This window comes from Staurois parvus, unplaced genomic scaffold (assembly GCF_062004578.1).
Source record: "Staurois parvus isolate SC_StPar_1 unplaced genomic scaffold, SC_StPar_1.0 ptg000089l, whole genome shotgun sequence".
Classification (NCBI taxonomy): domain Eukaryota; kingdom Metazoa; phylum Chordata; class Amphibia; order Anura; family Ranidae; genus Staurois; species Staurois parvus.
In genome coordinates, this window is record NW_028317885.1 from 2,718,242 (window position 1) to 2,740,948 (window position 22,707).

The 22,707-nt window shown below is 40.9% G+C and overlaps 1 protein-coding gene across 3 annotated transcripts in view; it reads left to right on the top strand.

The window, feature by feature from the left end:
• The window catches only part of COPS2 (COP9 signalosome subunit 2), a 54,478-nt gene that overhangs the window by 7,282 nt on the left and 24,489 nt on the right, over positions 1-22,707 (top strand). The window contains exons 2-8 of one of the 3 annotated variants that reach the window (XM_089670319.1): positions 6,657-6,770; positions 8,610-8,687; positions 8,825-8,950; positions 11,954-12,043; positions 14,566-14,655; positions 18,036-18,113; positions 21,805-21,979. In XM_089670319.1, the coding sequence (XP_089526445.1) occupies positions 6,657-6,770; positions 8,610-8,687; positions 8,825-8,950; positions 11,954-12,043; positions 14,566-14,655; positions 18,036-18,113; positions 21,805-21,979 (751 nt within the window). Of the gene's footprint in view, positions 1-6,656; positions 6,771-8,609; positions 8,688-8,824; positions 8,963-11,953; positions 12,044-14,565; positions 14,656-18,035; positions 18,114-21,804; positions 21,980-22,707 lie in introns of all 3 variants that reach the window. The other 2 variants (XM_089670320.1, XM_089670321.1) reach the window with 2 other exon arrangements.

Sequence of the window (22,707 nt, forward strand, 5' to 3'; positions counted from 1 at the left end):
TATGCTTTCAAAACTGCAGAAATTTTAAAGGGGAAAAACAGGCAGGATTTTTAATGCAGAAGAGACATGCTTTGTCTCATCTGTACTAAGGTTACTTGCCTGTCCGCCCCTGTACAGTGAGCTGCGCACATGCAGTTCACTGCAGAAATTCAGTAATGTCGATGCTGACGTTGTGGCCAGCAATCGAGACCCAGAAGCCAGCAATCTGAAGATGTCCGCGGCTGGTGGAGAACTGCGGGATGTCGCCTTGCTGGATTCAAGGTGAATATAGTTCTGCTTTAAATTATAACTAAAGGGAATTTTTTCTCTGGTTTTAGATAGAGGGGAGAGGGATTAGAAGACCTGTCTGTTTGTATTGCTGTCTGTGCCCCTGTTAGGGAGATTTACCCTCTCTGTATGTCCCGTTTACCATTATCATTAAAAGTGAAAGAAAATCCCAAATGTTGGATTGTCCCCAGAACAGTAATAGAGGGGAAATCTTCAATTTTAGTTCTGGTGAAGACAAAGGATTCTTTTGGAGACGTTTCCTCTCTCTTCCTGTTTCGGCTATAGGACAGGAAGTGAATGAGAATCTCCCCAATGGGACACAGGTGGGGAAAAAACTGACAGAAGTTGTAACCCTCCCTTACTCTATCCAAAATGAAAGAAAACATTTTACCTTCAGTTGCACTTTAAGGCTCCATTCACACAGATGTTTAGCAATGCTGCAAATTCCAGCAGCAAGAATCTACTATATCCTGTGGCTGGGATTGGCAACTGCATGCGGATAGCTGTGACCACATTTGGAGGCTAGGGCAGCCTATAGCAATAGATTACAAGTAGGGCCTGTGTAACAGGCTGTGGGTCTTGACGATGGGTTTGCTTTTGACAATTTCTAGATTGGGGGTCGGCAACCTTTTAATTGCGATCTACATATCATCCGCAGGCAGGTGACAGGTAGATCACAAACAGGTTCCCATGTTGCCGACCCTATGTTTTCCCCAAGCACTGCATGGTTGGAGTTCCATCCAGCGGAGCTCCCACTGGCCTCTTCCGCCAGTACTGTGACGTCATTTTCAGCTCATTGGTCTCATCGCTTTCGGCTAAAAGAAAAAAAAAATGTGAATGAAAGTGAATGCCGGGTTTCTCACTGAACCAAAGTTTTCTTTATGCCATCTTTACTTTTTATTGTGGGCTTGCTGGTTTATTTCTTTTTTTTTAAAAAAAAAAAAGGCGTAGCACCATGGAGGTCTTTGATGTCTTCCATGTTGTCCAGGTAGATCTCCACCTCGCAAAGGTTGCATACCCCTGTTCTAAATTCTTTATTATTAATGGACAGGTGTAGTAACCTCCTTCTGAACTGTTTTAAGCTGCTCTTGTATTCCCATAAGGGACAGGGAATTGGCGCAAGTAGGAGGGGGCAAAGGTGACCAGTCCACTGGAAAAATATTCCTGAGAAATAGAGTCCGAATACATCAATTTGATCTAGGATAAAAAAATCCACTTTGTGGCATCCTAGTCCATAAAGGAGTGAAGCAGCTCTGTAACAATAAGTGAAATGGGGAGAGGGAGGACAAGCACCGACTGAGTGTAGTATGTCAGAATAAATTACATTTAAAGGTTTTTTTTTTTTGTGTTTGTAAAATAACAAACATGTTATACTCTACGTACTGTGTGCAATGGCCCTGATCCTCTTCTTCTCTGGTCTCCTGCAGGCCCTCCTGTCTCCTATTGTCTGTCAGGTGCCCCCACCGCAAGCAGCTTGCTATGGGGGCACCCGCTGCTCCGTGTGTCTATTCACACACGGAGCAGTGGCTTGACCCTGCCCCCTCTCTCTCCTCATTGGCTTACTGGCTGTGATTGACACCAGTGGGAGCCAATGGCTCTCGCTTGTTGTCTCATCCAGTGAGGAGGCATAGACTTGTGACAGCTGAGGCTGTCATTCACATCGCTGGATTGCGATGAGGCTCAGGTAAATATTGAGGGGTTGGGGGGGGGGGAGCACCGCTGCACACAGAAGGTTTTTTACCTTCATGCATAGAATGCATGAAGGTAAAAACCTTTCAGCCTTTACAACCACTTTAATAATCAGAAGGAATTGCACTCACAGACAAGGATAAAAACAAAGCGTATAGCACTGTAGTAACTGCCATAATGGATGCCGGTCCCAGGCCTCCAGATGGAAAGATCACTGGGGTCCTGATGACAGGCTGCTCTGGAGGCTCCCAGGGCTTCCTAGCCAGGATGGAACACAGTGTCAAGGCGGGAGTAACGTCACAACCTGATATGATGAACAGATGTGGCGACGTGTTGCGGATCATGTGCTCCTTTTTCAAGTCTTCCATCCGGGATAGGAAGCCCTGGGAACCTCCGGAGCAGCCTGTCAGCAGGACCCCAGTGTTTTTTTTTCCACCTGGAGGACCGAGACTGGCATCCATGATCGCAGTTACTACAATGCTGCATGCTTTGTTTTTCCCTTGTCTGTGACTGCAATTCCTTCTGATTATTAAACATTTAACTTGACATACTACACTCAGTTGGTGCTTGTCTTCTCTCCCTGTTATACTTCTTGTATTCCCATAGTTGTGATGTGACCAGAATTGACACAGACCCCTTTAATTATCTCTTATGCTATGGAAGTGTGTGTATGTGTGAGACACACACACATACACACACTTGCCAAAAGTATTGGGCCAGCCCTCCAAATCATTGGATTCTGGTGTTCCAATCATCTTCATGGCCACAAGTGTATAAAATCAAGCACCTAGGCATGCAGACTGCTTCTACAAATATTTGTGAAAGAATGGGTCACCCTCAGGAGCTCAGTGAATACAAGCATGGTACCGTGATAGGTTGCCACCTGTTCAATAAGTCCATCCGTGACATTTCCTGGCTACTAAATATTCCACGGTCAACTGTTAGTGGTATTATAACAAAGTGGAAGAAACTGGGAACAACAGCAACTCAGCCATGAAGTGGTAGGCCACGTAAAATGACAGAGCGGGGTCAGTGCATGCTGAAGTGCGCAGAAGTCACCAACTGTCTGCAGAGTCAATGGCTAAAGACCTCCAAACTTGGTGTGGACTTCAGATTAGCACAACAGTGCATAGAGAGCTTCATGGAATGGGTTTCCATAGCCAAGCAGCTGCATCCAAGCCTTACTTCACAAAGTGCAATGCAAAGCGTCAGATGCAGTGGTGTAAAGCACGCTGCCACTGAACTCTAGAGCAGTGGAGATGTGTTCTCTGGAGTGGCGAATCACGGTTCTTTGGCAATCCAATGGACATGTTTGGTGGTCGCCAGAAAAACGGTACTTGCCTGACTTTATTGTGCCAAGTGTAAAGTTGGGTGGAGGAGGGATTATGGTGTGGGGTTGTTTTTCAGGGTTTGGGCTTGGCCCCTTAGTTCCAGTGAAGGGAACTCCTAAGGCGTCGGCATACCAAGACATTTTGGGCAATTTCATGCTCCCAACTTTGTGGGAACAGTTTGGGGATGGCCCCTTTCTGTTCCAACATGACTGCACACCAGTGCACAAAGCAAGGTCCGTAAAGACATGGATGAGTGAGTTTGGGGTGGAGGAACTTGACTGGCCTGCATAGAGTCCTGACCTCAACCCGATAGAACACCTTTGGGATGAATTATAGTGGAGACTGTGAGCCAGACCTTCTCGTCCGACATCAGTGCCTGACCTCATAAATAAGCTTTTGGAAGAATGGTCAAACATTCCCATAGACACTCCTAAACCTTGTGGACAGCCTTCCCAGAAGAGTTGAAGCTGTTATAGCTGCAAATGGCAGGCCAACTCAATACTGAACCCTACGGACTAAAATTAAAGTTCATGGTCATGTAAAGGCAGGCGTCCAAATACTTTTGGCAATATAGTATGTATGTGTGTGTCTATATATTCAGTTATTTCCTTCCCCACATTACTTCCCAGGTCCCAAAATATATGTTGGATGCTGTGAATGACATTATACTGTATATAATATACTATTTATGTAAATAAAAAAAAAGTGTGTGTATAATAAAAATAAAACGTGTGATAAAAAAAATTAAAGTGTGAACAATATTAATACCACGTGTACACTGCGTCTAACATACATGTTGGATGCTGTGGATGACAAATGCTCACATACGTGAGAACAATGTTTTTAGCTATTGCATATCCATGAAAGTGTCACCATTGTGCTAATCTGGGTTCAGGCAAATCCAGCTTTTGTCACAGTGTATTGTCAAACAGAGAAAAGGCCTATTTGAAATTACAATGTAAACGTTTATTTTCAGCTTTACCTCGTCATTGTGTTACATAAATGAATCACAGATATCTTGAGGACATGCGTGAATTGTGTAAAAGATTTTGTCGTGAAAGTTTTTTTTAAAATTGCATTTTTGTGTAAATTTTCCCAATTTTTTATAATCATATAAAGGGGTTATATGAGGGGCTCTGGGACAGAAATGACCCCCCTCTCTTCCACCCCTCTCTAACTGATCCCTTTAAAACAAACAAAAAAAAAAAAATAGCTATAAGCCCTGATTAACTTATCCTGTAGCCTCGATCACTTGACAGACTCGGCCATAGTCTTCCCCTCCGCTGTTTACGTCCAGGAAGGGTCCTTCTTCAAGCATTAGTCCTCATGCACACTGGATGTTTTTACAGCTGCTGTTTGTGGCTTCTGTCCTAAAATCCCCAGCATGTTATCCTATGTGCCCATGCACACATAGGCTTTGATCAGCGTTTTTTGGCTGGAAAAAAACCCAGAACTAGTAAATTTTTTTTTTTTTTTTTTTGAGGAGTTTTCTTTCTGTAAAAACTCTAACGGTGGTAAAAAAAATTCTAAAGTGAAAAATGCTGCTAAACACTAATGCAAAAACACTAAATGCTGTAAAACTCTTGACTTTACACAGCTACCGCTACCAGCATTATTAAAACGCCCAGTGTGCATGAAGCCTTAACGCTACTGCCCATGAGATGTGAACGCTTCCTATTGGATAGCCACATGCAGGTCCTTCTCAGGAGAGAGAAGAGGACAACGTCATCACAGGGGAACAGTGTTCTTTGGGCACCATTGTGGCACTGGAAAGTTTTCAGCTGCTCCTAGTCGCGTTTGGCATTTTTTTCCGCTACCGTTAAACTCCCCTTCATGTTTGCCTATGTGTCCATGCACACATAGGCATTTAGAGGCAGCAAAAAAAAAACAACACTGCCAGTGCGTCCAGGAGCAGTGACTTTTTGGCTGAAAAAATGCTGGACGCCTATAAATGCATCTAAATGCGCATTAATTCATTTCGGCGGCCAGAATAAATTATTTTGGCCATTGTATGGAATTAACGTTTCAAGTGCTTGACCCGCCTAAATGCATTATGTGCTTTTACAAGTGTCGAGTTTTGTCTGCCAAAACGCTGCTGCCAGGTGGAAAGGCTTCTAGGAGAGTTGGCAAAATATCCAGTGTGCATGAGGCCTTATTAGTTACATTGTTATTTTCTAGCCCTGTGCACTACAGAACACCTCCCCCTATGTTATGGGGAAGAGTTTTGAGGTCTTGTTCTAGAGCAGAAGTTTCAAACTGGCGGCCCTCCAGCTGTCGCAAAAACTACAAGTCCCATCATGCCTCTACCTTTCAGAGTCGTGCTTGTAACTGTCAATCTTGCAATGCCTCATGGGACTTGTAGTTTGACAACAGCTGGAGGGCCACCAGTTTGACACCCGTGTACTAGAGTGACAATGCTGCTTCTCCACAGATACAGCACAGCGAGCCTTGTCAATCTAAGAGAGGAAGTGTGGAAGGCTGGATCACCAGATAAAAAAAAAAAAGTCTTAAAAAAAAAAAACAAATGTAGCCACATCTAAGAACTGGTAAGGTGCAGTATGAATTGTAATTTTGTTTTTTTGTTTTTTATAAAGAAAACTTGATAAAATATATAAACTGACATTTTTGGCTTCTTCCTACGTATCTGGCTGCTGCTGCTGGCTTCAGTGTTGTCTGAGGGACACATATTGAAAGAGCATATAATTCTAGGTCAGTGACTTGTCCTTTTATACCTTCTGCATCTTTTTCAGAGTAAGGAAAAGGTTTTGAATGCAGCTGTTCTTTGAGAATAGTGTTCATAATGTTAAAAGAGAAGTTATGGCCAAAGTTTTTTGGCAATACTTCCCTTGTGGGTCACAGGAGTGCACTTACCTTTGCACTCCGGTGACCCAGAGTCAGCTGACAACCGGCAGTTGACTTGGCAGAGCCGCTCCAGGCTCTAGAAGGATCCCAGCAATATTGTCAGGATCCACGCAGCTGTCCGACAGCTGGCTTCACCTCCTAAGCACCAAGCTGAAAGCCAGAGCCAGTCGTGCTTGCCCACTCCCCAGCTCTGGCACTCTAGTGGGCACTGGAGGAGCAGTGAATGACAGTCACTGCTCTCCTCTCTGAGCAGACCAAGAGCTCTGGTTATGTGATCACTCAGTTCTCAGGCTTAGAGCTGACGTGGGACTCCTTTTTAAGTCCTGTACCTTATAAATTGTAATTATTCTGCATAATTCTGACATTTCAAACTTTTTTTTTTTTTTTTACATGTATATGCTGTGTGTGTGTGGGTGTGTGTATATATGTGTATGTATATGTATATATATATTTATTCTATCTATTCATGTTTATGAAATGTCCTACTTTGTTGGCTTCTGTACACAGGAATACTCAGAAGACAGTAACTCTGAACCCAACGTTGATCTGGAAAACCAGTACTACAACTCCAAAGCACTGAAGGAAGATGATCCCAAGGCAGCTCTCAGCAGTTTCCAGAAGGTAGGAGAAGGCTTCTTCTCTTTACTGAATAATAGCAACTGATAAAAACTTTAAATGTTTTATCCTTTCCCTCCTTTATATAAATTATTTTCTGGTCTGTGGCTCTGTAAGACTTCATTCACTTGTGCAGCTAGGGGGCGGTAGAACTGAGCTTGGGCATGCAGCCACTCAGGGATGTACACATGCAGCGGCCTTGATATTCTGTTTTGCGGCTGCAGCAAAAATGAAAAAGCATGTCGCATTTGTTGCGCTTTACGGCTGCCGAACACAATGCAATGCTAAGGGCCGTGCCACTGATTCATGAATGCACACAGTTACAGGGCAGTAGTGAGGCATTTACATGGTTAAATTGGGTGCCTCCTCACTGGCTGCCAGATGCCCTTTAAAGAGGAATCTAATGTGGATCATTCTTCAGAGGGCACTGCACATGTAAACGAGCCTTAAAGGATAAGTTCACCTTCTGTTACGTTACCCCCATATTCAGGGTGTAACATGTAGCATGTTATGAACGTACCAGCCCCCGCACCCCCAACCCGATTCCCCATTGTGACAGCTAGCAGGGGAACTTCTACTCCCGCTAGCTGTCACAATTTTAAAAACGCGGGGCAGGCAGACTCACTCATTCACAGTGTCTGTGTCTCTGCTTTTGTGCTGTGGGCTTGTAGTTCTCAGTGAACTATCACGGCACTGTTCAGCACTGTGGTAGTTCATTGATTCTTCCGGTCAGAATGATACCAGCGCACAGATACACAGACTGGTCTGCAGGAGATCTGCATGGCACCAGGGATCTCTTGATTGCTGGTGCAATGCTTTACAGGCTCCTAAAACAAAAATATAGTAAATGCACATTATTTTACCTGCAAAAAAATTGTGCATTTATTATTTTTTGTCAAAAGGTGAACTTAACCTTTAGGAGAAGTTTCCCCTCACTTCCTACATTGGAAAGCTGAGGAGGAGAGAAGAGTATATTATCTTCCCCTTTGTTGGGCATGCAGTATTCTAGGGCGAACAGCGTTTTTGGTACTACATAATCGGAAGGCAGAGAAAACAATTCATATTGGTGAATTTTAAGCTTTTTTTCATAAATAATATTGATAGTTGTGTAGACTATAACAGGTAAGCATAACCATTGTTTATACATTAAAGGAATAAGTTATTTTTTGCTTCAGGTATGTTTAAAAACAAAAAAAAAATAGATAGTACATTGCCACACCTAGAATAAATATGTATATGAAAAACATAGGCATTCAGTCGAGAGTATGTTTTGAAACACAAGACTGTTATTAACAAATATGGTCACAGTGGTGGTGCTGTTTGCTGAACACATCCACTCTAGCCACTGATCACTATCATTTAACAGTGCAAACTTAAAGAATGGTGCTTTATCATAAAAATCCATCTGTCTTTCTTTTGGTTTAGAGGCTGTGCAGCGTGAGCAAGCACACTGGCTTCCTGATACATAATGCAGTCTGTTAGAGGAATAACTGTTAGAGGGTAACCCTTACCTAGACTTAGTTGTCCAAAGCAGGCCATAGATGGATCAAAATTCGGCCAGTTCAGCAGGACCTGGGACCCAGGACCACAAACCAACTCAACAAACGATGATTGATTTCTTCCAAACGGGAATATTGAAAATTTGTCTGCTGCGTTGATCAGTGTATACTGACTGAATACAATGGCACAGCAGGGAGGATCCCTCTGTCCACCTCACTTGTGTGGATGGGGGAATCTGTTTGTTCCCCCATCTGATAAAGATAGATATTTCCTCTACCATTCCATAACTTTCTCAAAGAGTTGGCATTGTGGTAAACTTTGTCTTTCTTTTATCTTCATTTTTAGGTTTTGGAACTGGAAGGTGAAAAGGGAGAATGGGGATTCAAAGCATTAAAACAGATGATCAAAATAAACTTCAAACTGGTAATTCGTTTTTTAGTACATCCATTGTATTAACCTTTTGATGAATAACTCAGTTTTGTGACAGGTACAGGTGTACTTTAGTGGAGAAACTGCACACTTTGTATTTACTTTTATTTCTGTGCGTGTTTTTTTTACAGGGTAATTATCCTGAAATGATGAACAGATATAAACAATTGTTAACCTACATTCGCAGTGCTGTCACCAGGAATTACTCTGAGAAATCCATCAACTCGATTCTAGATTACATCTCCACATCGAAGCAGGTCTGGATACCAGTGAGAGTGTTTTGCGGTAACATTAGTCCTTAGCTTAAAGATTCTCGTAATAATATTTTTCATTTAAAGCTGAACTCCAGGCAAATGGCTAAATGCACAGTTGAAGTAAACTTACGGAAGCTCTTTGCCAAAGAGTTTGTAATTCTGTCACTCCAATCCCAAGTTTTACATGGCCCTGCCAGAATGTACAGCCAGGCTGGTGAGCTGATCTTTCTTTATTGCAGTAAAGCATTACTACTAGGTCACTTTCTTCTTCCTAGGCTGTGAATGAGCAGCAACAGACTGATGAGACATTCTCTCTGCTCTCTTCTCCTGTCACAGAGTTGCTTGTCCACGCATGTTGATGCACCACATATGAATGGTGTTGCTCCTTCTACTCCTGATGCTGCTGGATGAGCGCTTGAAAATTCAAGTACTTAAACTGTGTTTAACAACTGTTAGTGGTATTGTAACAAGGTAGAAGCAACTGGGAAGAGCAGCAACTCAGCCATGAAGTGGTAGGCCACGTAAAATGACAGAGCGGGGTCAGCACATAGTGAAACAACAACAGTGCATAGAGAGCTGCATGGAATTGGTTTCCATGAGAAGCTGCATCCAAGTCTTACATCACCAAGTACAATGCAAAGCATCGGATGCAGTGGTGTAAAGCACGCCGCTACTGGACTCTAGAGCAGTAGAGATGTGTTCTCTGGAGTGATGAATCCTGCTTCTCTGTCTAGCAATCTGATGGAAGTGTCTGGGTTGCTAGGAGAAAACAGTATTTGACTGACTGCATTGTGCCAAGTGTAAAGTTTGATGGAGGGGGGATTATGGTGTGGGGATTTTTTTCAGGGGTTGGGCTTAGCCCAACCCGATAGAACACCTTTGGAATGAATTAGAGCGGAGACTGTGAGCCAGGCCTTCACATCCGACATCACGAATGCACTTCTGGAAGAATGGTCAAACATTCCCATAGACATACTCCTAAGCGTGTGTGGACAGCCTTCCCAAAAGAGTTGAAGCTGTTATACCTGCAAAGGGCGGGCCAACTCAATATTGAACCCTACGGACTAAGACTGGGATGCCGTTAAAAGTTAATGTGCGTGTTAAGGCAGGCATCCCAATACACATATAATGTGTGTATTATATTTATTTTTCTTAGCAGAAACCCTAGAAGATAAAAAGGCAGTTGTTGCAATTTTTTATACAACACAGTATTTGCACAGCAATTTTTCAAATTTTTTGGGGGAAAATACTTTAATGAATTTAAATGAAAAAAACAAGATCTAAACCAATTTTTGGTCAAATATAAAAGATGATTTTATGCCAAGAAAATAGATGCCCACCGTGTCACACTTTAAATTTTGCATGCTCGTGGAAAGGTGCTAAACTACAGTAAAAAATCTCCATAGGTGACGCTTTAAAAATTTTTAGAGGTTACCATTTTAGATTTCCGGAAGGTCTAGCACTAGAATTATTGCTCTCGCTATAACGTACACTGTGATACCTCACGTTTGGTGCGAACACCGCTTACATATGCAGGCGCCACCTATGTATGCATTCGCTTCTGCATTTAAGCACGAGGGGACAGGGGCACTTTAAATTTTTATTTTATATTTATTTTTACACTGTCCCTTTTTTTTTTTTCTTTTTTTTTAATCACTTTTTTTTATTCATATCACAAGAAATGTAAACATTCTTGTAATAGAAGTAAGGGAAGACGGGTACTCTTTATGGAGGTCTATAAGTCCCCAGATATCTCCTGTACCCTGGAAAGCATGAGATATTATAACAAAAAATTGATCTCCGCTTTCCAGGGAAAAAAAAATGGCAGGGTTTACATCTTCCAGAGCCAGTAGTGATGTCATGACATCATTTCCAGACTTCCAGGATCATAGAGATAGCCAGGGAGCATCTGGTGCTTGGCCAGCTATGTGGTAACCTGACGCCCACACTGGATAGGATCTCGGGCTCCCCAGTCACACTGAAGAGCCCAGAGAGGTGCCAGCAGGAGAGCTGAAAAAACCAGCCAGTGGCTAATCCTCTGCTAGGATGGCTTTTACACAAGAGGGAATTGCCAGCTGAAAATATATCAGCTGCAGACGTCGTCCAGATACTGCCTTTTTTTTTTTTTCAAATTCTCTTTAATAAGATAGCGCCTATTTTAAGTCTAGGACGTCATGTGATGTTTTACAGAAGGGAAATGGTTAAATATCCTTTAGACGTCTTAAAAAATACATAACTGCATTCATAGATTTTTTTTTTTTTTTAGATGGAGTTCAGCTTTAAAGCTGATGATTAATCTGTTTCTATTTTACCTTTTCTGGATTCTCCTTACCCCCTCATTAACATGTTAATAACATTTTGGTTAACCTCCCTAGCGGTATGATTATTTCAGATTTTTGGTGCTGAAAGCGGTACCATTATTTTGCATGGAAATATGTATTTTTTTTTATTGTAGGCTGTAATTTTTAGGAATAACTCACTGAAATCTGTCCGAACAAGAGTCTAGTAAACATCCCGGGTATAATAAAATTTGAAACACGAAATCATAAATTATAATTTAATAAATAATCATAAAAAATAATAATAATACATTTAATTCAATAATATAATCAAACCAAAAACACTGAAATTTGAAATAGAGCGCCAAGTTCGCACATCACTGAGCAAAGTCGCAAAATCGTTTTCAGTGTCTGGTGATGAATTTCCCCACGAATCATCACTCAATTCTGCAAGTGGTTCTGATTTACTATCGCTGTTCTCTAGCCGGTCTAAAACCACTTTTGACCTAAAGGGACGCTTTTTGGACGCCATGGATGTTTGTCAGTTTCCAGGCAGAAAGAACAGACAAAATGCAGACAGGGCACAGGACAAAGCACTAGAGACAAAATGTATGTGAAATGGGTTTAAACAGCAATGTTTTACTATGTAAAATTTGTTTGTAAAAAAATGACATTTTTTTTAAATTTTCAAATTTCCCGCCTGCGCCCGTACGTTCCGACGTCACAGGGACTGGAACACGGAAGCCAGATGTCGGCATCAGCCGGAGGAGATGGCCGGGGACGCTGCAGGGGACACATCGCGGGAGCGCAGGACAAGGTAAGCTCTGCAGGGACTCCATATGCAGCGCCGCATGGTAAGCCCGAGTGTAGCTTGGGGTTACCGCTTCTGGTACAGACATTTTACCCCGAGCTACACTCGGGAATACCGCTAGGGAGGTTAAAAACGTCCATTTTTACTACACACCTTATTTTAGACCTAGCAACGTCATTACTGGTTTTCTATAGGTAGAAATGTAGACTAACTAGTAGTATAATTAGCCAGTTATATTTTCATTATAACTGATATAAAGGGGCTTTTTACATTAAAGCAAAGTTTTGATCCTTTATTGTAAATAAATATATAACATTATTTTCTACATAAATATTAGTGCCCAAATGAGTTTTATAGTGGAGGGCATTTTTTCCTCAGAGGTTCAGGGACAGCAGCAGAGTTCTAGCGTTTCTAAACACTTTTGGAGAACTCTCTGATCTAAGTAGACATTTCCATTAGTGTGGTTACTCCTCTTTGATTTAAAAACGTTCCGGCATCTGTACTGGGACAGCGTTTTCTTTCCCTAATTTTACTTCAAGGTTTACATCTTTGTTTCAGGCTTCTTGAAAGGAGGCTAAATATTGGCAGTTAGAACTCTTCATTAGTATGACACAAAAGGCATGGTTTTGTTTATCTGCTACAGACTAAAAACTTAAAACCGAACTCCAGACAAATATAAAAACAATACTGTGCATTCAGTTCTGTATTTATTTAAAAAAAGAAAAAAAAAAAGGTTTACATTTTTTGTAGATAAAATTGACATGAGTATCTGAATAATGCTTACCTGTAGGCAAGTCCAGGAGCTGGTTGTACTGTCTGGCAGGGTTGTCTGGATTGGTAAAACTGGTGGTAAAGAACTAATACTTTAGGTAAAAGGGCTCAGCTTTGACACTATATATTTAGTTGTTTGGTTGGAGTTCAGCTTTAAAGCCAAATTAAACCCATCCATGCGCATTTCCTCCAGCTATGAAACGTCTGCGAGCTCTCCTGCTGGAGCCAATGTCTACTTCCCTGCTTCTGGGTTGGAGTTCTTCGACAATCCTGCTTGGCCAGTTTAATGTACCCTGGAAGTTAATTTGTTCTGGCATTGTGGAGTGCGAAGAATGTATACTAAGCTGCACATCTACAGCTCAGTGTACATTCTAAAGCATCTTGCAAAGAAGAAGGTAAAAAGGCCTCATTCACACTTTTTTTTTTTTTTTCTTTTGTGGCTGTTTATGTCCATTTTTATCAAATTTTTGGAGCGGCACCATTCATTTCAATGTGCCACCCTTCGTTTCAAAAGCACGCTAAAGAAGCTTATGTACTAATATTTTGGACATGAGCAAAGTTTGTGTTTTTGGGTTTTTTTTTTCTTTTTTTTTTTTTGCGTGTTTTTCACATGGAAATGATGCAACTTCTACCTGCCCTTGGGGTGTCTTTAAGAAATAGTAGCGCCACAAGCACACGACCGCTACGACCATGTGCGAACTGGGCAAATATCTCTTCTGCAATAAAAATCTTCATGCTCATGACTTTTTAAAAATAACATAACTCCTATGCATGAGAGTTAATTCCAGCACCAATGTGTGCCACAAAATCTATACTGAGCTGTGCATGCACAGCTCAGTGTACAGTCTAAAGATGTTCGCCAACAAGACAGTAAGACTGAACATACGTTATACAATTTTATTGTACAATTTTCCTTTAGACTTGCCAAAACTATATAATATGAAGTCAAACCTCAACACTTTTTCAGTTTTTATGCAATCAGGCAGGCCAATGCACTATATGGTTGGAGACAAATATGAAGGAAATTGAACAAGAAAATGGTATAATATATGGCCACCTTTTAGTTTTGTCGATGAGACGTAGCAATAAAGAGCCTTTCTGCTTGAAATTTTTTATTTTCACTTCGGTTTTCATTTTACCTGAAACGTGAGACATTACTTTAGAATGCTTTTGAGTGGTTTTCAGTTACTGCTTAAACTTTTATAATAACAGGCATACCAGCTGTGTTTTATCCCCTGAAACAACAATCTAACGTAGGTACAGGCATCTTCACCCCCCAACTTCTTCAAGGTTCTGGTCTTTGACCATCTTGATGGTACAATCTAGGAAAATGCCAGCACACAGGGACCATACCGGCAATGTAAATTGAGTTGCCTAAGTGCAGCTCGGTTTACTTGGCACAAAAGACTGTGAGCAGGCAGGTGGGTTTATTTTATTGCAGAAGACACATTGGGGTTGATTTACTAAAAACTGAAGACTGCAAAATGTGTTGCAGCTGTGCATGGCAGCCAGTCGGCTTCTAACTTCAGCTTGTTCAATTAAGCTTTGACAAAAAAACCTGGAAGCCGATTAGTTTCTATGCAGAGCTGCACCAGATTTTTGCACTTTCCAGTTTTAGTAGATCAAGCTATGTCAAGAGACATGACATTGCATGTCTCTTGCAGTAAATGGCCTGCCTGCTTGCAAGCTTTGTAATGATAAGTGAATCATAAATAAACTTCATTGCTTTAGAAACAGCTCTCTTTCCATATTGCCAGATGGACCTTCTGCAAGAGTTTTATGAAACAACACTTGAAGCTCTGAAGGATGCAAAGAATGATCGGTTATGGTTTAAAACAAACACAAAGGTAAGTTGTGCATTTTGTTGTAAAGGGTTTTTTTTTTTTTTATAAAAAAAAAAAAAGTACACCATGGCCTTCCTAAAGACAATTTTCCAAAATATTATATGTGCATTTAATATATTTTACGCATGTCATGTACTTGTAAAAACCTCCCTTGTGAGGCCACTCAGAGCAGTCACAATTGTAAACAATGGCATCATGAATGGATGCCAAACACCGTTAAAAAGATTGCTTGTACTGAGACCATCACTCTAATAAGCAATTATAATGTTAAAAAAAAAAAGAGACCTCTTTTGTTCTTCCTTTCTATATAGCCTTCTGTGCCTCCTGACCTGTGAACAAGGTCTTTCCTGGGGGCAGCTATGTACTAGTAGGCTAAGTTTGCTTGACTTATAGGAATTAGGACTGCTATTGGTGTCGCTACACTAAGCTATATACCCTGACTGCTCATAGAGAGGCGGCCATTACAATACATTGGTTTTGATACAATTGGTTGATTTGTGTGATGCACAAGACACAATGTCCAATATATAATCAGTCCAAAAAGTGTGGTATCGCCATACTTAAGGGGGGTAGCAGAATGTGTTTTGAGTTGTAATTCTATGTATGCCCATACTGTGTGAGGAATATCTTATTAAATTAACAACTTTGTGCAAAAAAAATAATTTTCATTCTGCATTTTCCACAAACTTGTGGCAAAAAATATGAAGTCTTCAAAAAACTTACCAAGCCTCTTAGAAAATACCTTGGGGTGTTTGTTTTACAAAATGTGGTAATTTTGTGGGTATTTCCACTGTCCTGGTGCTCCAGGGCCTCCACAAATGTGATGGGTATCCAGGAAATTAAATGCCTTATTTATGCTCCTTTAAAGCCCAAAGGTGCTGCTTGGATTGTGAACCTCTCTATGTGGCTAGGGTGTTAAAGTCTCATGCATGTGGTATTGCCATACTCAGGAGGAGTAGCAGAATGTGTTGTGGTGTGTAATTCTTAGTATACCTATGATGTGTGCTAGAAATGTCTTATTAATTGTCTTAAATGTCTTATTAAATTTTTGTGTTATAAAAACAAAATCAGTTTTATATTCTCTGTTTTTTTTTTTAAAAACTTGTGGCAAAAAAACATTTTCAAAAGGCTCACTATGCCTTTCAGAAAATACCTTGGAGTGTTTTCTTTACAAAATGTGATCATTTTGTGGATGTTTCCACTGACCTGGTGTTCCAGGGCCTCCAAAAATGTGATACGTAGTCAGGAAATGATCCATAATTTATGCTCTTTAAAAGCCCAAAGGTGCTGCTTGGATTTTGGACCCCTCTATGCGTCTAAGCTATGAAAGTCTCACACATGGTATCCCTATATTTGGGAGGCATAGCAGAATATTTTGTGGTGTAATCATAAGTAGTCTTATGCTGAGTGTGAGAAATAATTTGCTAAAATGACAACTTTGTGAAAAAAAAATTAAAATATTTAATTTCTTCAATTTCCACATTTTATTTCTTTGTTTTTCCACAAAATTGTGACAACAAAGTACACCTTGTAAAACTCACCATGCCTCTTACTGAATGCCTTGGACTGTCTACTTTCCAAAAGGGGTCATTTTGGGGGGTATTTCTACTGACCTGGCAGTTTAGGGCCTCAAGAAATAAGATAGGCAGTCAATGCATCAGGATTGATCAATTTTCAAATATATGTATACCATAGTTTGTAGACTCTAAATCTCACACACTGACTAAATAACATACACTGATTTGGGGTTATTTGTGCCAAAGAAATTAGCATAATACATTTTGGCCTAAATTTATGAACAAAGATTTGCAAAATTTATAACAAACTAAGAAAAACGTGGTTTTTTTTTTTCATAATTTTTTTTTTGTTTATACACCAAAAAATAAAATCCAACACCCATTAAATACCACAAAAAGAAAGCCCTACCTGTCCTAAAAATATGATAAAACTTTCATTTGGGTACAGTGTTGCATGACTGAGTAATTATTCAGATTGTAACAGCCCTGAAAACTGAAAAATGGCCTGTTTTTATTGTTTTATTTTCACTCTTGGTAAGTGCTAGTTTAGTTGCAGTTCCAGAGCTCTAGAAAAGCAATCCCTAGTGGCATAGAAAAAAATCTCAACCCCTACACACGCTTGATTAGGAGGACCTCTGCTCTTTGTGGATGCAGCAGTCTCTCTGCAGCCATCTGATAAGACCCCCTTAACCCCTATGAGCCAGTGCTTGAGGTCCTCAATAGCAGGAAGAAAGGGCTTCCCCTAATTGGGGACTACTAGGTCTGACTCAGCAGGGGGTACATAAACACAACATCAAGTCATTTGACCTTTTTGTCTTCTCAAAAAGTTAATTTAATAAATAAACATGATAAAAATTGTATTCTTTCTTTCTCTCTTTTTTGATTTGGTTTAGCTCTGAATAGCCTGATATTTCAGATTTTACTAAGAGCTAATAGGTATCTGGTAAATGTCCACTTTCGTAATTCTACAGATCATCTGGTGTATGGCCTGCTTTAGAATACATTTTTACTTTGGATTGTGTCTTTGCTACCAATATTTGACCTCCTAGTAGGCTTGTGAAACAAAGTTTGTTGTTTGGCTATGGCAGTAATATTAACCCCTTCATGACAGAGGGTAAAACCAAATGTTTTTTCAGGACAAATTTGGCATTTGATTTGATTTCCCAGCAGGAGCAAATTTTTTTCCAGCAGTAGCAAATTGGATCATGCTTTGCTGGGTTTTTTTCTGCCTTCCTCTGGAACTGTAGGTATAGGATTATAACTTTTTTTTTTTTCTACGGTTGAACTGGATGGACTTTTTGTCTTTTTTCAGCCAGACTATGTAAAACTAAATCGGAAGGGTTAATGCCAAACTCGGTTTTTTGTTTGTTTTGTATTTGTTTTTAATTTAGAAAAGGAAAACTGACCTAAAATGGTAAAAAAAAATATTTCTTTTAAATTTAGTTGTATTTTTCTTTCTAATATCATAACCAACCAAAAAGAACAACCCAAAACAAATTCTCCTTACGATTGCAGCGAAACCACATATGTGTATGTTATTTGTTGTTTCTTTACACACTTTTGTCTATTTACAGTTTTCTTGTTTAGCAAGGAGAGCAAAATGCAGTGTATTTTGTCTCCATTCAAAAGAGAAGGCATAAATAGGGGCAGACTTTAGAGTGATTGATAGCTGTGATAGCCAATCAGAGGCTCATGTGATCAGAAATTGAGCTTTCTGGTTCCCAAACGATAGTATGAGATCCGTACACATATATGAGGCCTCGTGGAAGAAGGCCTACTTCAGTGAAGCCACATTTATGTGTACACACAGCAGGAAGGGGTTAAAGTTTAGAAAATAAAGTAACACCAGTGGATTCTCTTTTCTAGCTCGGCAAGTTATATTTAGAAAGAGAAGAATTTGGAAAATTACAGAAGATTTTACGCCAGCTACACCAATCTTGTCAGGTAACATCTCTGTCTTTATTATAATATTAAGTGTGTGTGTGTAAATGGAAAAAGTTAAACATTTGACTCCAGTTTTTGTCCTCCCTACAAGAAATCATTAAAGTAGTATTCCAGGATAAACCTAACTAGTCTTATAAATGCCATCACCACACCCCTCTTCTTTCCTAACACCTAAGCTGACTAACCTGTGTAAGAAAAATGTGTACTTGCCTATATTCAGCCTGCTACAGTCTGGTCATTTGATCCCCTGTGTTAGCAAGCTGCAGGGCAGAGGACGCAATGCTTGTCAATGGCTGGGAAAGCCAGGAGCAGTGACGTCACCCATAGGCTCCTATGGCCCATCTGTTCCCTCCTGTCCCCTGTAGTCTCCGCTGACTGACACAGGGGAGCCATTACGTGACCAGACCACAGCGGGCAAAAAATAGGTAAATTATATATATGGTGTGAAAATTCAATATGGGGGCAAGTCAGCGCTTAGAGGTACAGGCAGCTAGCAGCAGGGTAAATATACAAACCCTTAGTGTAAATCATAAACAAATGTTGCAGCACTTCATGCGAACAATCATATAGAAGCAAAGGATTATAAATCAAATACATTGCTTAAACAGTAATTATAACTCCTCTTTGTGCACACAAAAAAATTAAACCAATAAAGCAAATTCCAGTCCATGATCTGTGTCTTAATAATACTTTGGTGTCTTCCACCTTGATAAAGTGACTTTACCACGTGCAGTTCTAACCATTGGTGCCACTACTCCTCCACCTATATGAACTCATCAGGCAATAACTTGCAGGTAAACACAGCAGAGACAACATGTGATAAACTGTAAATCGGGGGTCAGCAACCAGTAGATCAGAATCTACCAATTGATCGTGGCCAGTTGACTGGTAGATCGTGGTCTGTGCTTGCTGACTTGCCATCCCAGAGCATCCAACAGAGTGCAATGCAGAGAAACTACTTGTAAAGTTGGGCCTGTAGTTGGCAGCAAGAGCTGCATAAGCTGATGCCTTGTCTGTAGTGCTGGCTCTTGACCCATGCAGAGTGATACCAACTGCACTCCACCTCTTATAGGTCTCCAAAGTGGTGCCAGCAGCAGAAAAGAAGAGATCTTCAGGTCAGTGTCAAGCAATACACTGGGCTTAATAGTAAAGGGCTGTTTTCAGACTGCTGCACTGCGGTTTACCCACACCGCAGATGCACTGCAGTGTACTTGTACCATTCCTGTTGGTTTTCTGCGCTTACCACTTGCCAAGCATGACCCATTCAAGTGAATGAGGCCACTCTGCTGTACTGCACAAAGTTGCAAGTCACTTGCAAACAATGGGTTAAAGCAGGCAGCGTTGTGTTGCTTTCTCACCACCTGCTTTAACCCCCTGGACCCCACAGAAGCAGGCAGTTGCAGGGCTTTTGTAGAGTGGCACCATTTACTTGAATGGGTTGCGATTGGCAAGCAGTAGCACCCACCAAAAGCAACAGGGGGTTTCATTTCTGCTGCGGCACATGTACACCTTTGACTGCTGCATCAGCAGCTAAAGGAGGTAGGGATTGGGGTGGTAAAACCTTGACTCAACCGCAGGGTTTTACTACCTTCCAAATTACATGTGAACAAGTCCTAAGGGTGGCGCTGCTGAATGCAACTAAGAGCTTATTCACAAGTGCAGCAGGCACAGCTGCTCCACTGAAAAGCGATCTGAGTGTGTTTGACGGATAGTGAGGAGGCGTTATTTTGCCGCCTCCTCTACTTGATTTAAACTCATGATTGCTATGCATTGTACACAATTGCAACAATTGCAACAAAGTAGTACGGCAATTAGACGTTTAATTTAGGTGTGAGGAGGTGACAATGTGCCGGTGATTTTTGACTTCTCCCGGGTTGTTCAGGTAGATCTCCGCCTCCTTGAAGGTTGCCTACCCCTGCTGTAAATCTACTCCAAGCTCGCTATTGCAATCACCAGCAGTTTTCATTCCTCACCACCAGGGGTCACCATCTGGGCAGGGTGCTGTATAGAAAATAGTTCACCACACAGGTGAACTAGATACCATACCATGGAAAGATACCATCTATTGTATAGTATTTATTAAATTACAGTCAGATAAATCCTAAAATTCCACAGAAATGCAGAAGTCAGATCCAGCATTGACAAAAAGACAGAGAATCGACCGAACTCACAGGTATGGTCGACGTCCAAAATAAACAGAAATGGCTGCTTGCTGTCAGCACATCAGTAAATCCAGATGTGCTAAGGGCTGAGTGTTTTTTTGGTTCAATGAAGGCACACAATCTCCAATCACTCTTCAGCTTGAGATTTGCTGTACTGGCCCTGGGTTCAAAAAGAATCTTGGTTGTCCACAGAACTCCTAGGGCAGACGCACACTTAAATATAGAAGAGTAAAGAAGTGGCTTCTCGGGTGCCCAGAGCAGTTCTGGTGAAGAGCAGCTAGCTGTCAAAACATAAATCAAGCACACAACTACTCTGAAAACAACTGATTGCATAGTTGGAAAAAATGTATAGGTCAACTGGATTACTTGCTAAAGAATTTGTAATTTTTTTTTTCATCCAGTCTTGTGATTCACAAACCCTCTACCGATCGCACTGATTTTTAAACTGCTCATCAGACTATAATTTGAAGATTTGTATATAAATGTGATGTCTCAGCCACCAGCCTAAAGTGGATCTAAAGCCTCAACTCTTTTTTTTACCTTAATGTATTTCTTGCATTAAGGTAAATGTTTAGGTAAAAGTATCACCCCCTTCACAATACTCACTTGAGCCCTTTCTGGTTCCAGCACTGTGCCTGTCTGCAACGGCTCTTTCCTCTCCACTCCTCTTACTTCCTGGTCTCACAAGCTTTGCTGAGGCAGTGCAAGCCATTGGCTCCCATTGATGTCAGTCATACCCTGTGACAAGTGAGCGGGGGGGGGGGGGGGGGGTTGGGAGGCTGAGCCACACTGTGTTTATGGACACAGGCAGCACAGCTAGGGATTGAGCAAACAGGTGTGCCACCATAGGTAGCAGCTTCTCATGGTGGCACGCCAAGAAGAAGGGGAGCCAGGAGCGCTGGCAGGGGGACCAGGGAACAGGAGGTACTTCCATTGCACAGAGCACATAAGTATAACTTTTGTTATTTAAGAAAAAAATCAGTTTACAGTCACTTTAAACTACATAACAGTGCGAAATTCATTTATCACTAGTTAATAAAAAGGTTAAGTGAATAAAGCAATCAACTAAAATAAAATAGGCTCAAACACATTATAGATTTACTGCAGGTTCACACTATGTGCGGTGACCTGCGTTTTTGGACACACCACTAGGAGCATAGAAAACAATATTTTTCTATGTTCCCTATTCACACCGCAGTACTGGTTTTGATCTATGGTGTAGTGCTGAAAAATGCAGCATACCACTGCACACAGCATTGTATTGATGAGTAAATTGTCACTATGTCACAAAATTAAAAAAAAAAACAAAAACCCAAGCAGTTCCATGCACTTAAACGTGCATCACACCGCTCTTTGCTGGTGCAGACCCTGACATTAGCCCACGCAGCATTACACTGCCTTTACTTTGTAGGCTAGTGTAAACCTACCTTGATCATGTAGCTGTAATATTTGAAGGATAAAATACTTCTCTTCCATGTATTTTTAGAATTATTTTTACATCATTAAGATAAGTGTTTATATGTGTTTAGACCGATGATGGAGAGGATGATCTGAAGAAAGGAACTCAACTACTGGAAATCTATGCTTTGGAAATTCAGATGTACACAGCACAGAAAAACAATAAGAAATTGAAAGCATTATATGAACAGTCCTTGCACATCAAGTCTGCTATCCCACACCCTCTTATTATGGGAGTCATCAGAGGTGAGAAACTCACATTACTCTTTATCTTACAGATCTGGTATTATGTGGAAGAAAAAATATTATCTAAATATCCATTATTGGTCTTTCTGACACAAGATTGTACCATGGAAGATTAGCCCTGTTTGATTCCTAAAGTGGTTGGAAAGGCATCAGGGTTTTTTTTTTTTTGTTTTGTTTTTTTTACTTTAATGCAGTCTCTGCATTAAGGTAAAAAACTTTGAGTGCAGCTCAGCCCCCCCCCCCCCCTAAATACTTACCTGAGCCCAATCTTGATCCGTCACGAGAACAGTGCCTCTCTCTGTTTCTCCTCATAGGCTCAGAGACAGCAGTTGGAGACATTGTCTTCCACTGCTGTCAATCACAGCCATTTGGGGGGGCTCAGAGTCACGGTCTGTGTGTAAATGGACACACAGAGTGCGGCTCATGAGCGAGCCCGCAGGAGTGCCTCCTAAGCAAACACTTGCTCTGGGGAGGGGGGTGGGGCAGTAGTAGCCAGAATTGCAGGAGGAAGACCCAAGAAAGGAGGATCAGGGTTTGCTTTGTGCAAAGTGATTGCACAGAGCAGCAGGTAAGTATGACATGTTTGTTATTTTAAAGAAATAAACTTTTTTAACTCATTTATGAAGGCTTTTTAGCCTGCCCTGCACAGTTTCTATTTTCTGCATTATGTTGCAAATTCAAATTCAATAAGCTTATTGGCAAGACCAAATACATTTTAAAGATGAATT